The sequence below is a fragment of the Saccostrea echinata genome, unplaced genomic scaffold, assembly GCF_033153115.1.
Source record: "Saccostrea echinata isolate AGI-Se365-2 ecotype Australia unplaced genomic scaffold, CSIRO_AGI_Sech_v1 ptg000001l, whole genome shotgun sequence".
Taxonomy (NCBI): Eukaryota; Metazoa; Mollusca; class Bivalvia; order Ostreida; family Ostreidae; genus Saccostrea; species Saccostrea echinata.
The window spans coordinates 23639827-23656102 of record NW_026889750.1 but is presented as its reverse complement, the minus strand read 5'-3'; the positions used below and the strand labels follow the sequence as shown (position 1 = coordinate 23656102).

The following is a 16276-nucleotide window of genomic DNA, read 5'->3' as shown; positions in this document are numbered from 1 at the left end:
GTCTCAATTTATATTTTTATAACAAAATTTACACCTTCGCTCAACAAACTTTGCCAAGAAATGAAGATATATTAAGGAAATCGAGATAAAATTTACACAGTTTTTTGCCAGAAAATCGCATATTTTGACCAATATTTCAAAATTTACATCACTGACCCCAACTTTTTCTTTCATTATTTTAAACTTCTCGATACTTTTGACCAATCAGCACTTAAGTCGTAAAAAGTTTGATACAAGAAAATATTCTATTGCCTATTTAGATTTTTAATACCCCAAATATGAGACTTTTTTAGTGCAAAAAGGTCACACAATAATTTACGCGCATTAATTTGCATGATTTGTTCAATGATAAATATTATTCAAACTGTTTTACGTAAAATAAGATTATGTTTATTGTCATGGTTACATCTGATAAAATATGATAACGGTTAAAGTGATTAACCAAAGAGTTACAATTTAAGTGCAAAAAGGTCAACTTAATTGTACCGTAGATCAGTTAGATGCACACTGACCCCCCATTTTCTCTGCGATTTTGAGTCATACTATATGAGTACTTATCCAAAATATACTTCTCAAAAAATCCTTGATATAACAAATTTCACGAGTGACATACCTTAATTTACTTAAATTTATTTAAATTAAGTAAAAAAGGTCCATTTTTATTGCAAAAGGAGTTGTAAATGAAGTAAAAAATCCTGGACTTTCATTTGTCGTAAGGAATGCATGTATAAAGTGTTGAAAAGTAATCCGTTTTGATTATTTTGATAAAATGTTTTGATTTTATAAAATTTTATGTATTCTATTTTTCTTAAAAGTTCTTTTGAATCTTTAAGTATCCACATCTGATTAAAACCAGTTTTCAAATATATGGTTATAAAAGTTACAATAATTGTATAAAATTCTATCACAGACAACCAAACGGAGAGTCAGCGAATATGATAATTGTGTACATTCACTCTCTGGAAGCTCATGTTTATTGATATAATTCAGATCATTACAGACATGCAAGAAAAAGTATTACTTACATTAATTAAGTTTTGTTTATATTTCTTAAGAATATTGAAGAAAAAAAGCTTAATAATAGCCTGAACAACTTTTTCTTTAAGCCATTATATATTATCTTACACTTCTTTCTATCGTGTAAAATTGGCTCGTCCTTTGTTTGGATTTCATTTATTCTTTCGTTTACTATATAGCCTTGGTTGGCTTTGATAGCCACTTTCGGCTTTTAGTTTTCATCTTGTTGCGCTGAGAATTGCAAGTTACTGTAATATTTGTTTCCACCACTGATGACAGATTCTATACATGTAAATATTAATTATGTTTCATGGAAGAAAAAAATGCTATGCATATTCATACAAGATGTGACTATAACTATCATTAAATTAAAAAAAAAAACGCTTTATTAAAGATAAGCATGGAGTTGGTCTATTATAGCAAATTTCGTAGTATTTTAGAAATGTTAACCAGATTTTCATTGCAAAACAGTTAATACGGCAATTCAGTTGATATATTTAATTTACTTCGGTATTTAATTTTGATTTGATATGTTCAGTTGCAATATTTAATCAACTCTAAATTGCTATACAGCTCGTTAAATTATTTCCCAGGACATTCTCAAAAACGTTAAATTTGACTTAAAACAAAAGGAGGATGTGTACAAAATGAATGTATGTTTCTGAAAATGAATATCCTTTGTTTTTTAAATGAACAGTTACAAATGCAAACGTAAACGGATGTAAAATGAAGCGAGTACAAGCTGTAGCATAACGACTTACCACGCAATATCTGTTTTTGATGTATCTTCAGGATATTCTGACGGATTTCATTTCGTTTCTGAAAACGATTATACATGTAGCTGACATTTATTTTGAACAACCTCCTCCACAGGATTACAACACGGAACATATTGTAGTAAATAAAATGTCATAATTTTATTGAAAATTGGCTTAAATCTATAATTTTTGTCTTATCGATTTTTATTTCTTTCTCAATTTTTATTTTAAAATTATCTTCTTTTTTTTCTTGAAACTATTATAGACGTTTCAGTTGCTGCATTAAAAATGGTAATCCTATTCTACTTGTTTTCGTTATCTCCACTTCCCTTCGAAAAAAAAATTAAAATTCAAAGAGAGTGAAAAACAGAAAATTCAGACTTTACAGCATTATTTTTTTTTTATGCTCCATGACAATATAAGGTAAATATGACGTCAAAAATTAACGATAATTCGCCCATTTAATAATTTTTGAAAAAAATAAGGTATTTTACGGCGATAATTTGATTGAAATATATCAAGCGCAGGTTTACTCTGATTTGAACGTTTTTATTGTATATTTATACAAAAGGATTGGATACAAGTTCTTTCAACTTAATAGATCGATCCTCTCCTTGTTATACAAACAATGAATACAATTTGATTGTCATACTATATTATACATATTGAAATCAAAGACACTGTTTTGAATTAGAATTTATCTGATTCTCGAATAAATTTCCGGACAGTAGAGAAAATTTGAATATTTGCATCGGTAGACAACGATTCATTTCCACATAATAAAAATGAATGTCTATTTTGTTTTGCTGGTTAAGTTGAAGAATAGTGTTTATTAAGTCATTTCTTGGACGTTCATATTTTGGTTTGCTCTGACTCCATCTTTGGATAAAATGTGTAGAATGATTATATCAATGAAATATCTGAAAATGATTCGTGAGCAAGCAACTCTATAAAAACTTAAGTCAAAATTGAACATAATTTGTGCATATTTTTCCCCTTTTTAAAAATAACGAGAAATCTCAAACGTTTGTGATGTGATGACAAAAAAAATTTCCCAAATCAATTGTATATACAGTCAAACCTGTATTAAGCAGTCACCTGCGGGAACCATTAAAAGTGACCTTTATAGAGAGGTGACCTTTGAAAAGAGGTTCATCTTTTTTCAAGAAAAATTCTTTTCCAATTTATGTAAGTTCTATGTTTTAAAATACTACATCATATAATATTAAAGAAAGATGTGTTTTGGACATCAATGGTCTCAGATTTTTTTAAATTTAAATAGTCTCAAGATTAAATTCAAGCCACATTTGATGACTCCAAAAAAATATATTGAGTCTAATATAGGACATTGAATTATTCTTCCTCCAAACAACAACATAACTTTCTTTTATTATAAGATTACATTATCATGTTGTGCCATGAATAAAATATAATGTATTTTTTATCCAAACTGCCTCTAAAAACAAGTTTAGTTAGTCCTGATAATTATATGTTCAATAATACATAAATAGTAGCGTAATAAACAGACAAGTCATAATATTCTCAGTTTATCAAGGCAGTGCAAAATACAAATTGATATAAAATTTACAGGTGTTGTGAGCAAGGAAGCGTGACTAATCCAAACGGTCGTCTCACCAAGCTGAAAATCAGGAGATAATCAGGACACATTGAGTACTTATACAAAACAGTTAAATAGGGTTTCTACAAATAATACGTTACCTATGTGTTAAAAACGGCCTGCCATGCGTTTACACAATTACACCTATCGGAGTAGTGTAAAAACCAGAGTTCTGGCGCAGATACTTAACATGGAGCTCCACAGTGGAGCTGTGGAGCCATTGACGTCATAAATAACCATGGAAACAAACACACCCTCTTTACTCATGAATGATTTAAAACAATTGGTCATCATCAAAAAAGAGATCGATGACCCCGTGACGTCAATGATTATTATATCTTGAAACAATAGGTCATAGAAATGATGATAAAGAATGGAACAAAAGCAATTTCTTAATTTAGACTGGGAAATTCCGCAAGGTCATGGGGTCATTGTTGAAGGCAACAAAAGAAATAATCACCATGATCAGACGAGACCCTTAAATCGATCAAGTCAATAAAGGGAACGCAAAGGGCCTTTTGTGGTCCCTAATGGGTTTTTTCCATGACGTAAAACTCTGTTGTACTATCGATTAATGGTGTATTGAAAATGTGAACAATGGAGGTTTAAAAATGGGACAGTGTTGAATGAGACATTTAAATGGGGCATCAGTCAACCGAAACATTACAGGTAGAAACATGTCTCGATGAACACGGGCATTTAAATGCTTTAAGCATCAGCACTCTTCTATTCAATTTATACATTATAGTGATTGTAGTGAAAGACAAATATAAATACGGCATCTTTGTACCGATACACTACAGGTATACACGTCATAAATAAAGATAAGTACAATTCAATGTCTACTACATCCTCATGATAATCTAAGAAGGAGAACAGGAGTAACAATACTACTCTTAAATCTGACGAAACTTTAAAATAAACAATAAAATAAGACCACAATTGTCATACTTTTATCAGCATTTTCCTATACTAAGAGCTAATATGAATTTATTGGAAGTTAATTTCATGCCATATAGTGATTATCAAGTATACATTGTAAATGAATTCATTATCATATACAAAGGAAGCTGAATAGTTTTGACAGACAGTCAAATATTAGAAATTTGTACAGATCTATAAATAAATGGTTTGGAATTTCTAAATGGAAAATTACAAATTTTAATGGAAAGTTACTCGGGTAATGACGTTTAAAATGAGGTAATAACGAAGAAGCCAATCAGACGACTTGATTTTCAATTATCACCATGGAGATTGTTACAGTATAAATTGATGAACTGCATACATATAAATCTAATGTGTCACATCTGCGAAAGAAGTAACACCTTATAAAGTGTTTAAGAAGAGTTTGCATTGTGGTTCAATTGTATGGAGTGGGAAATTATATCTAAATGAGGTAGGAACCATTTTATTAACTTATGAAAAAGTAATTAAAAGGATGCGTTAAATAATGCAATTTCTTGTGTATGTGCAATGTAAATGAAAAAAAAAATATGAACAAACCTTAACTCACTGCAGTGAAGTTATTTTAGTTAGAAGGGGGGCTTAAAAATATATGCACAAAAAATCTTCAGACAGCTGTTTAATGTTTGGGTTTTCCAGATGAGTAATTTCGCAACGTTTCTGTTAAAAGGTCTCGGCCGCTCAATTTCGCCATTCAATTGTGAGATTTAAAGGCTTCATAATCGAACGGTCGAGTAAACAATTTTACTAGGTTTTTTTTTTCAATTGCATTAGCAAGCTAGGCATAGAATTAGTTTATTTAATCATTAGGAAATAATTATTACAAATGTATTTGTCAAATCTATGAATGTTACCCTTTTACAGGGAAAATCATGCCTGCTGATCAGTTTCTCTGTGAGGATTGTGGAAAGTATTTCACTCGAATATCGAATTTACATCGACATCAGCGAACTACACATGGGTTAGAATCCTCACGTTGTCCAACATGCGGTAAAAGCTTTAACAGAAGGGACAGCTATTTACGTCACATTAGAAGTCACTCCAGAATTTCAGGTCTGGAATCCCAACATGGCAATCCTGAAATGGGAGATCATCCACAAGCCTCGAACAACATCGACAAAGAAAATGTAAACCCTAATTCCAAAATTCAACTTGGCAGCGGAGATTCATCAATTAGCCCTAAAGGTAGCATTAGTGTTTTTTTCTAATATTATTCACATTATTATTGTGTAATTTTCAGACATGAAATTTATCTCTGATTATTTATTACTATTCAGCTGATGACACAAATGAATGTATCACCGAGGAAGATGCCATTGAGGGAAATTTAAAGAAAATATTTCTAGAGGCTACCGAAAAAAAGCAAATACGATCCTTTGACCTTCTTAAAAATCAAAGAAGAGACAATCAGATCAATTCTGAAAGAAGAACGCCTCAAAAGAAAAAGAATGAAATTTTACCTTACCTTACAAGTTCGTTTCACCAAGACCAGAGGGGATCAAATTGAGCATGCTGAACCCTTTTTCCACGGAAGATGTCACATAGTTCTCAAAAACGAAGACATCGAGTCTGCACTAAGAGAGAGCATCATGAAAATTGTTAACTCTTTTGTTGAATACCAAAGAGAATGTAGTAACTGGGCACTTGATAAAGTTCTGGGAGTCAACATCCATATCGTCCAATATAATCCGATTAAAGGTTCGAGTTTCCTACCGCTGCCACCTAAATTAGCAAACAAGAAAGCCATCATCAATGTTCAGAATTCTGATCAAAAATGCTTCATGTGGTCAGTGTTGGCATCTCTTTACCCTGCCACAAAAGACCCTCAGCGAGTTATAAATTATGTACAACATGTGGATAGACTCGATTTTACAGACATTCCGTTCCCGGTTCGAATCGGAGACATTCCTAAATTCGAGAAAAGGAACAACATCTCTGTGAACGTGTTTGGGTATGAAAAAAGTGAACTTTATCCCCTTCATCTCACTAAAGAAAGAGGGTTAAAACATGTTGATCTCCTTGTAATTTCCAAAGAGTCAAAGCATCACTACTGTTGGATCAAAAATTTCAACAGATTGATGGGAGATCAAAACGGAGATAATAACCAATATTTCTATTGTCATTACTGTCTCCATGGTTTTACAAAAGAAAGTCTTCTCAAGAGACATGTCCCTAACTGCCAAGTACATGGTGCGCAGCGTACCGAAATGCCAACTGAGGAGGACAAATGGCTGAGGTATACAGATGTATCTAAGCAACTCAAAGTTCCGTTTGTGATCTATGCTGACTTTGAGAGTGTTCTAGAGAGGCATTATGGATGTCAACTGGATCCCAGCAAGTCCTCTACCATCAAGTTAGCTCGTCACGTACCGTCTGGTTTTACTTACAAAGTTGTAGGCATTTCACCAGAAACCGTTGAAAATCACGTGACGTATCGCGGCCCCGATGTCGTTGACAAGTTTATTGAGCACATGGTCAACGTAGAAGAACGCCTCGTGAAGGCTTTTAAGAACCCAAGGCCGATGCATTTGTCCGACGAAGAAATTGCTGCTTTCCAATCAGCCACCCATTGTTGCATTTGTAGCCAAGTGCTGGGGGATGACATTGTTCGTGATCACTTCATGTGACGGGGAAATTCCGGGGTGCTGCTCACAGCAGCTGTAATCTAAACTTTAGACTGAGAGAAAGAATCCCAGTATTCTTTCATAACCTCAAGGGTTATGATGCTCATCACATTATGACCGCCACTGGCAAAATCAAGCATAAAAAGATCAGCTGCATCCCCCAGAATCATGAGAAGTACATTTCATTTTCGCTAGGGAAACTAGACTTCGTAGACACATTTCAATTTTTGTCAACTTCCCTTGACAAACTCTCTGCCAATCTCGGAAAAGAAGGCATCCATAAGTTTCCTCATGTACGAGCTTACGTTGCCTCCTCTCATCCTGGAAATGAGCAATCAAAACTCCAGTTGCTCAGTAGAAAAGGAGTTTATCCGTATCGATACATGAACTCCTTTAAAAGATTTCAGGAGTCGACACTCCCACCCCAACGGGCTTTCTACAATGATCTAGACGGAAAGACCGTGTCTGATAAAGACTATGTACATGCACAGTGGGTGTGGGACGTTTTTCAAATTAAAAATTTAGGACAATACCACGATCTGTACATGGAGACAGACGTGCATCTTCTCGCAGACGTGTTTGAAAATTTCCGAAGTCTTTGTCTTGAAATGTACGGTCTCGATGCGGCTCATTTTTACACGGCCCCGGGATTAGCTTGGCAGGCCGCTCTGAAAATGACGGGCGTGGAGCTCGAGTTATTAACAGATCCGGACATGCATCTTTTCGTGGAAAAAGGGCTCAGGGGTGGTATTGCTATGATTTCTAAAAGGTACGCGAAAGCCAATATTCCCTATCTAAACGACTACGATCCGCATCAACCTTCAAACTATCTGATGTACTTAGATGCTAACAATCTGTACGGGTGGGCCATGAGTCAACCTCTACCAACTCATGATTTTTGTTGGCTTACCTCTGACGAGATAGAGGGGGACACTGGCTATATCTTTGAAGTAGATCTGAAATATCCCTCGGAATTGCATGACTGCCACAGTGACTATCCGTTAGCTCCCGAATCATTTAAAATAAAACCAGAGATGCTTTCACCATATCAGAAAGACCTTTTAACTAGGCTTGGAATGAAAGATGGCTCTGCCACCAAGTTAGTTCCAAATCTTTTTGATAAAGAGAAATATGTTGTCCACTACAGAAATTTGCAACTCTACCTGGCTTTGGGAATGAGACTGACCAAAGTCCATCGGGTACTGTCTTTTAAGCAGAGCCCTTGGCTGAAAACTTATATCGATTTCAATACGACAATGCGAAAAGGGGCCAAAAACGAGTTTGAGAGAGATTTTTTCAACCTCATGAATAACAGTGTTTTCGGGAAGACCATGGAAAATCTGCGGAAAAGGGTGGACATTCAACTCGTTCACAAGAAGAAAAGACTCTTAAAGCTTTCGGCTAAACCTGGGTTTAAATCCTTCAAGATCTTCAACGAAGATCTTGCTTCTGTAGAGCTTACCAAACAAAAGTTGGTCCTCAACAGACCAATTTATGTGGGGTTTTCCATTTTGGAACTTTCCAAAGTCTTGATGTACGATTTCCACTACAATTACATCAAGGAAAAGTATGGTAATCGCGCCGCTCTCTGCTTTACAGACACAGACTCTTTGTGCTACGACATATCCACCGAGGATGTGTATGTAGATATGATGGAGAGTCAGCATTGCTTTGATTTCAGTGATTACCCCGTAACACATTTTCTTCATAGCAATGTCAACAAAAAGGTCTTAGGTAAAATGAAGGATGAATGTCAAGGTCATATCATGCGAGAATTCGTAGGTCTAAAGCCCAAGATGTACAGTTTCATTTACGAAAAGAAAATAGTTCAAAACGAGAACGAATTTATTTGTCAAGAAGAAAAGAAAAGAGCCAAGGGCGTGAAAAAGGCAGTCGTGCAATCGAGCATACAACACGAAAACTATAAAAATTGTCTTTTAAAAAAAGAGTTTCAGATGGAGTCGATGGTGACGTTCAGATCATTTAACCACCATATATACACTGTTGTTCTAAATAAAACCAGTCTGAGCCCCTTTGACGATAAGAGGCACATTCTTCAGGACGGTATTCACACCTTAGCTCATGGTCATTTTAAGACTTAAGATGTTTTGTGCATTCTTATTATTATTATCATAGGTTTGTTATGAAACAGGTTACGTGTCCATTATAGAATATAAGACATAAGATGTATAGTGCATTGTTATTATTATCATATGTTTGTTATTAAACGATTTACGTGTCCTATGTATAATGCATAAAAAGTCTGTATTACATGTATTCAGTGTACACAGAATTGTGAATAAATGCATGAAAAACAAGAATATTTTGTTTTAATTAAACACGTTCAGCAAAGGATCCCGGGGGGCACCGCCGCGGATCTTTAGGTTTCCGGAGTCCAAGGATTCCGGTGACCTTGGATTCCGGAGTTTAAAGACGCGGGAAACTAGGATTCCGGAGTCCATGCATTTCAGAGGAATTGTTGGAGGTGTGCAACTTTTTCTAATAACATATTCACTTACAAACAATATGCAAATGAGATCACGTGGAAAACATCATAAAAATAAAAAAATAAATTATTTTTGCCATAATATAGGAGGACGTCAAAGGGTTAACATGTATCCTTGCAATCTGAGCTCAAGTGTATACGTCTGGCCTGATAGTTTGAAAAGACATGTGAAATATAAACACGGTGTGCAGGAATCCGAAGTGTCACAACAACAACAGCAACAACAACAGCTGTCCTTGCAACAACTACCTTTGCAGCAACAACAACAGCTGCCTTTGTTACTGCAACAACAACAGCAGCAGCAACAACAACAGCAGCAACAACAACAACAAGAAGAGTTTATGTTTCAACATCCTTTTACGGCTAATGTGTCAGGACCCACCTGCTCCGGCAAGACTTATTTTGTAAAAACGTTGTTGCAACATTGTATGAGCAAGATTTCCCCTCCTCCGGAGAGAATCTTGTGGCTCTATAAGCGATGGCAACCCCTATATGACATCATCAAAGCCACTGTGTATCCCTCAGTCGAATTTATACAGGGCATTCCATTAGATCTGGAGCAAGATTCGTTTATTCACCCTGGAACAAGGAATCTTGTGATACTAGACGATCTCATGTCTACGACGGCCAAAGATTCTAGAATCAACGAGTTGTTTACGGAGGGTAGTCATCACAGAAATTTGTCAGTTGTGGCTATCAATCAAAATCTGTATTACAACAAAGATCCCACCCAGAGACGAAATTGCCACTATCTGGTCCTGTTTAACAATCCTGTGGATAGACAGCAAGTCATGACTTTGGCTCGACAGATGTATCCCGAAAATCCTCAACACCTGTTGAGACATTTTAAAGAAGCCATTTCCAAGCCTTATGGATACCTACTGATCGACTTGAAGCCGACCACACCCGAACATCTGCGCCTGCGCACAAACGTCTTGAATTCTATAAAATCGCAACCTTCAGATGTCATCTCTCATACTCACAACGACACGCCTAACATTCAGACGCATTCAGAGCTAGATCAATTAACAACCTATCATTTTGCGCAGCATTCTTCAGCTGATCAATTGCAATTCCCAGAAACAGCACCTACCAATCCCGATCTAGACGAGATGCCTTCCTGTGACGAATGTGGTCTTGTGTTCGAAAGCATGCATGACCTCCAGAGACATGTAAAAAGATGGTGTCCCGAAAATTTTTCTCTTAAACGAAAGGGAGACGATGTGGAAATGGAGGAGGGCCAACCACCTGCAAAATGGATCCCATTCGAACCCACAGAGATGAAAGAAGATGAAGATAACCGCGAACATGAAGTTTTTAACGTTCTCATGGATAAAGCCAAAGAGAACAACGAGACAGAATGGGATCAAAAGTACGATAAATACATCAAAGAGGGATTAACCCGGGAAGAGGCCAGAGCAAAAACCGAGGAAAAGTTGAAGTCAAAAGACTTACTAACGTTCGCTAATAACTATGCCACCCTAATCCAATACATTCTACAATTAAAACACGGTTCCATTCATGCCACTATCATGGACGATGTAGCCGAGTTCCTTTCTAAGGGTTACGGTGAACGCAAGTCCATCAGAATGGCTCTTAATAAAAATCGTCATCTGCTCGACGAAATGTGGGACGACGAAAGTGAGATGGAAACTGATGATCAGGACGACAGTGAAACAGAAGAGTACGACAGTGAGGAATCCGAAGGAAATGCTTAATTAACTTTTGAGAGAAAAAACAGTTTTAAATTACTCTGCTTTTTTTAATATTCATTTATCAATACATGTATTATATTTTATAATGTTATATTGCAAGTTTTTTTCGTGTGAATAAATGAAAAAAAAACAAAAAAACAAGTGTGATACTTGATGTAAGAGTAAACAATGTAACTCAATACATTGCATTTGAAAACTGATGCATACTACGTTTTATATGATTTATTTTCTTATGCATTTCTATAAAATGACTGTATCTTATGAAAACTTATATCAATAAAATATAAAAAAAAATACCTCAGGTGTGTTGTTTTGTGTGACATAAAACCATTTATTTCTTGATCATGTGACTCAAACAGTATATATCTGTTAGAGGATCACATGTATGACCCATTTCTCAGTCGTCAGTCAAGGAAGTAACATGTCTTGGGAGGATTATCTCAAGCAAATTTATTACGACCCTGTTAATGCTGGAAGTTTTTCGGGACCAGACAAACTGTATCGATATGTACGCAAACAAGGAAAATATGTCCTGAGCAAATACAAGATCAGGAAATGGTTACAGAGACAAGAATCGTACAGTCTACAAAGACCTGTTCGAAGGTATTTCAAAAGAAATAAAGTCATCACCTTTGGCATTGATGATCAGTGGGATGCAGATCTCATGGACATGTCCAAATATGCCAAGCAAAACGATGGGGTCACTTTTGTTCTCTTTGTTATAGATATTTTTTCCAAGTTTCTGTGGATGCGCCCTCTAAAGGACAAAAAAGGTCAAAGCGTCACTTCAGCCTTTTCAGACATACTTCAAGAAGGTCGACGTCCTACACGAATCCGTACAGACAAGGGACAGGAATTCCGATCCCGAGCCTTTAATGCTCTATTGAATGATCAAAACATCCATCATTTATACGCTCAGAACACTGAAGTCAAAGCCAATTATGCAGAGAGGGTGATTAAAACAATCAAATCTAAAATATATAGATTCATCACGTTCAAACAAAACTATCGCTATGTGGATCACCTTCAAGACTTTGCCATCAATTATAATGCCACATACCACAGAACCATAGGCATGCCTCCCAAAAATGTGACCAAGTCGAAAGAGACGAACTTATGGTGGAAAATGTATTGGCCAAAGGAGACTCCTATAATACCAAAGTCTAAGAGAGTGAGGAAACCTTTCAGATTTAAGATAGGAGATCGTGTGCGGATTAGTCATCTACGAAACGTCTTTACTCGCGAATATGATGAAAAGTGGTCAGGGGAGATATTCGTCGTATCCGAGAGATATTTAAGAGGAGGATTGCCCATATACAGACTCAAAGACTATTCAAACGAAGAAATCAAAGGAACTTTTTATCAAAATGAATTGCAAAAAGTGGACGTTCGTGAAGATGACGTGTTTAAAGTAGAAAAGATCATAAAAACAAAAGGCCGAGGAGACAATAAACAATACCTTGTAAAATGGTTACACTGGCCTTCCAAATTTAATTCATGGGTTAATGTCAATGATGTACAAACTTATAGCTGAATCTTTCCAAACTGTATACTTAATATCATCATCATAAAAGCAAGTTTGTGAATGAAATTATTTATGTATAATTAATGCATATGTCTATAAAAAAAATGAATACATGTATGTATTGTTTTTGCTTCATCTCAACAATAAATGTGAGATTAAAATCAGTTTGGTTGTTAATATTTTCTATGAATTGAGTTGTACATATTTTATTGGCTAAGAGTCAAAAGGATTCTTAAATCCTAGTCCTCCATTGGACTATTATTTGAAGGTTTTGTGTTCTTACTTTTGTTTATAAAAATAAAAAAATTAAGAATTCGTTCGTATGTCATAAAAGTATTCCCGTAAGTTTTAAAGCCTCGTGTACCTTTGATAACTTTTTCACCTGCAAATTTTTCGGTTGACTGATGCCCCATTATAATGTCTCATTCAACACAGTCCCATTTTAACCCTCCATTGTTCACATTTTCAATACACCATTAATCGATAGTACAACAGAGTTTTACGTCATGGAAAAGCCCTTTAGGGACCACAAAAGGCCCTTTGTGTTCCCTTTATTGACTTGGTCGTTTTAAGGGTCTCGACTGATCATCGATTTATTTCTTTTGTTTCCTTCAACAATGACCGTCATTTATTTCCATGACCTTACGGAATTTCCCATTTTAAATTAAGAAATTGCTTTTGTTCCATTCTATACAATCAATTCTATGACCTATTGTTTCAAGATATAATACTCAGTGACGTCATGGGATTATCGATCTCTTCTTTTGATGATGACCACTTGTTTTAAATCATTCATGAGTAAAAAGGGCGTGTTTGTTTCTATGGTTATTTATGACGTCATTGGCTCCACAGCTCCACTGTGGAGCTCCATGTTAAGTATCTGCGCCAGAACTCTGGTTTTTACACTACTTATCGGAGTTGGGCATGTCAAACGTGAACTTATAATTAGGAAACACCTAATTATTGTATTCATTAATAGATAAATAAGAATGTCTTGTTTTTTAATATCACTCAGAATTTTTTAAACCAGATTAAGATTCTCGTAAGTCCGTTTTCCTGATAACCTTTTCGGTCACTAGCACCCTTGTTTAGTTTTGTTAAAAACAAATTAGATATCCAATATTTTAAATGGTTTTAATAAGGCCAATTATTTTTTCCATGATCTCGCTACACAAGACCAATTATTAACATTAGTGACAAAAATTGGGTGTCACCTGACTTTAGATCTGGTTACGTGATCGGAAAAAATGGCCGCTATATACGAGGTAAAACGGCGATTTTACACGAAATTTGATGACCGCTGACCGCGTTACGCAGGTGACCGCTTAATAGAGTTACATTATATAGGAAAATTCATTGGGAGGAAATAAAATGACCGCATAGGACAGGTGACCGCTGGATAAAGGTGACCGCTATGACAAGTTTGACTGTATACAATTATATATATAATTATCAACATTTAATAGATTTACAAAATTTGACTTCTGATGGGAGCAGGGACAATCCTATATCGTACATAGTTCTTTCAAAATGAGGTCACTGCGTCCTACTTTTGGGTTTTGACCAGCCATCCCTAAATACGCTTCAAATCAAACCGTATCAGATGTATGATTCGAATACTGCGTGCATTTTTTTTTAAATAAACTTTCACAATGGGGAGTCCTCGGGGTGCAATACATCTCAGAATACATATGTATCAATGAAAAAGTCTGATGGTCCTAGACTAGCAGTGTGAAAGATGCTAAGAAACGAAAGAACAAACAAGAAACCTGTTCCAACAATATATCCCATCAAATAAGGAGTTATAATTACATGTAATGGTACATGCATAACAATTCATGTATGTAATCCTTATCAGACCATTGGGTATACATCTAGTTTTTAATCATTGTGCATCTGGCAGATTTTAGATCCACTATTTTTTGTACTTTTAATCACGTCTATCTTTAAGTTACACTTAGGGAATATTATTGTAAACATTTACTCATTTTGTAATTTTCATTCAAGCTCATGTTTAGTATATAACTTTGTAGGAAACTTAATCTTACCATGATATCCTACTCTAAGCTCTGAATTTTGTCGCCGTTCCTTCGTCATCCAATTCTCGGTTTTGAATGCATGTTTTTGAAAATGAATATCCTTTGTTTTTTTAAATGAACAGTTACAAATGCAAACGTAAACGGATGTAAAATGAAGCGAGTACAAGCTGTAGCATAACGACTTACCACGCAATATCTGTTTTTGATGTATCTTCAGGATATTCTGACGGATTTCATTTCGTTTCTGAAAACGATTATACATGTAGCTGACATTTATTTTGAACAACCTCCTCCATAGGATTACAACACGGAACATATTGTAGTAAATAAAATGTCATAATTTTATTGAAAATTGGCTTAAATCTATAATTTTTGTCTTATCGATTTTTATTTCTTTCTCAATTTTTATTTTAAAATTATCTTTTTTTTCCTTGAAACTATTATAGACGTTTCAGTTGCTGCATTAAAAATGGTAATCCTATTCTACTTGTTTTCGTTATCTCCACTTCCCTTCGAAAAAAAAAATAAAATTCAAAGAGAGTGAAAAACAGAAAATTCAGACTTTACAGCATTAATTGTTTTTTATGCTCCATGACAATATAAGGTAAATATGACGTCAAAAATTAACGATAATTCGCCCATTTAATAATTTTTGAAGAAAATAAGGTATTTTACGGCGATAATTTGATTGAAATATATCAAGCGCAGGTTTACTCTGATTTGAACGTTTTTATTGTATATTTATACAAAAGGATTGGATACAAGTTCTTTCAACTTAATAGATCGATCCTCTCCTTGTTATACAAACAATGAATACAATTTGATTGTCATACTATATTATACATATTGAAATCAAAGACACTGTTTTGAATTAGAATTTATCTGATTCTCGAATAAATTTCCGGACAGTAGAGAAAATTTGAATATTTGCATCGGTAGACAACGATTCATTTCCACATAATAAAAATGAATGTCTATTTTGTTTTGCTGGTTAAGTTGAAGAATAGTGTTTATTAAGTCATTTCTTGGACGTTCATATTTTGGTTTGCTCTGACTCCATCTTTGGATAAAATGTGTAGAATGATAATATCAATGAAATATCTGAAAATGATTCGTGAGCAAGCAACTCTATAAAAACTTAAGTTAAAATTGAACAAAAGTTGTGCATATTTTTCCCCTTTTTAAAAATAACGAGAAATCTCAAACGTTTGGGATGTCACAGAGACAAAAATGGCAATTTTTTTCCCCCAAATCAATTGTATATATACACTTATATATATAATTATCAACATTTAATAGATTTACAAAATTTGACTTCTGATGGGAGCAGGGATAATCCTATATCGTACATAGTTCTTTCAAAATGAGGTCACTGCGTCTTACTTTTGGGTTTTAACATCCCTAAATACGCTTCAAATCAAACCGTATCAAATGTATGATTCGAATACTGCGTGCATTTTTTTTTTAAATAAACTTTCACAATGGGGAGTCCTCGGGGTGCAATACATCTC

General features: G+C 34.8%; 2 protein-coding genes across 2 annotated transcripts; both read left to right on the top strand.

The window, feature by feature from the left end:
* Positions 1-5243: 5243 nt before the first annotated feature.
* On the top strand, positions 5244-6345 carry LOC133202832 (uncharacterized). Its single transcript, XM_061338742.1, has 2 exons — positions 5244-5541; positions 5634-6345. The coding sequence occupies exons 1-2, from the start codon at positions 5439-5441 to the stop codon at positions 5861-5863; spliced, it is 333 nt and encodes a 110-aa protein (XP_061194726.1). The 5' UTR covers positions 5244-5438; the 3' UTR covers positions 5864-6345.
* A 748-nt stretch (positions 6346-7093) lies between these two features.
* On the top strand, positions 7094-9082 carry LOC133196056 (uncharacterized). Its single transcript, XM_061332007.1, has one exon. It carries the CDS (start codon positions 7094-7096, stop codon positions 9080-9082), a length of 1989 nt encoding a protein of 662 aa, XP_061187991.1.
* The last annotated feature ends 7194 nt before the right edge of the window (positions 9083-16276 follow it).

Bases quoted from the DNA above. Each gene is read 5' to 3' on its own strand.
- LOC133202832 (XM_061338742.1), top strand. From the start codon at position 5,439: ATGGGAGATCATCCACAAGCCTCGAACAACATCGACAAAGAAAATGTA. The intron at 5,542-5,633 runs GTAGCATTAGTG...ATTACTATTCAG, and splicing joins TTCATCAATTAGCCCTAAAG to CTGATGACACAAATGAATGT.
- LOC133196056 (XM_061332007.1), top strand. From the start codon at position 7,094: ATGACCGCCACTGGCAAAATCAAGCATAAAAAGATCAGCTGCATCCCC.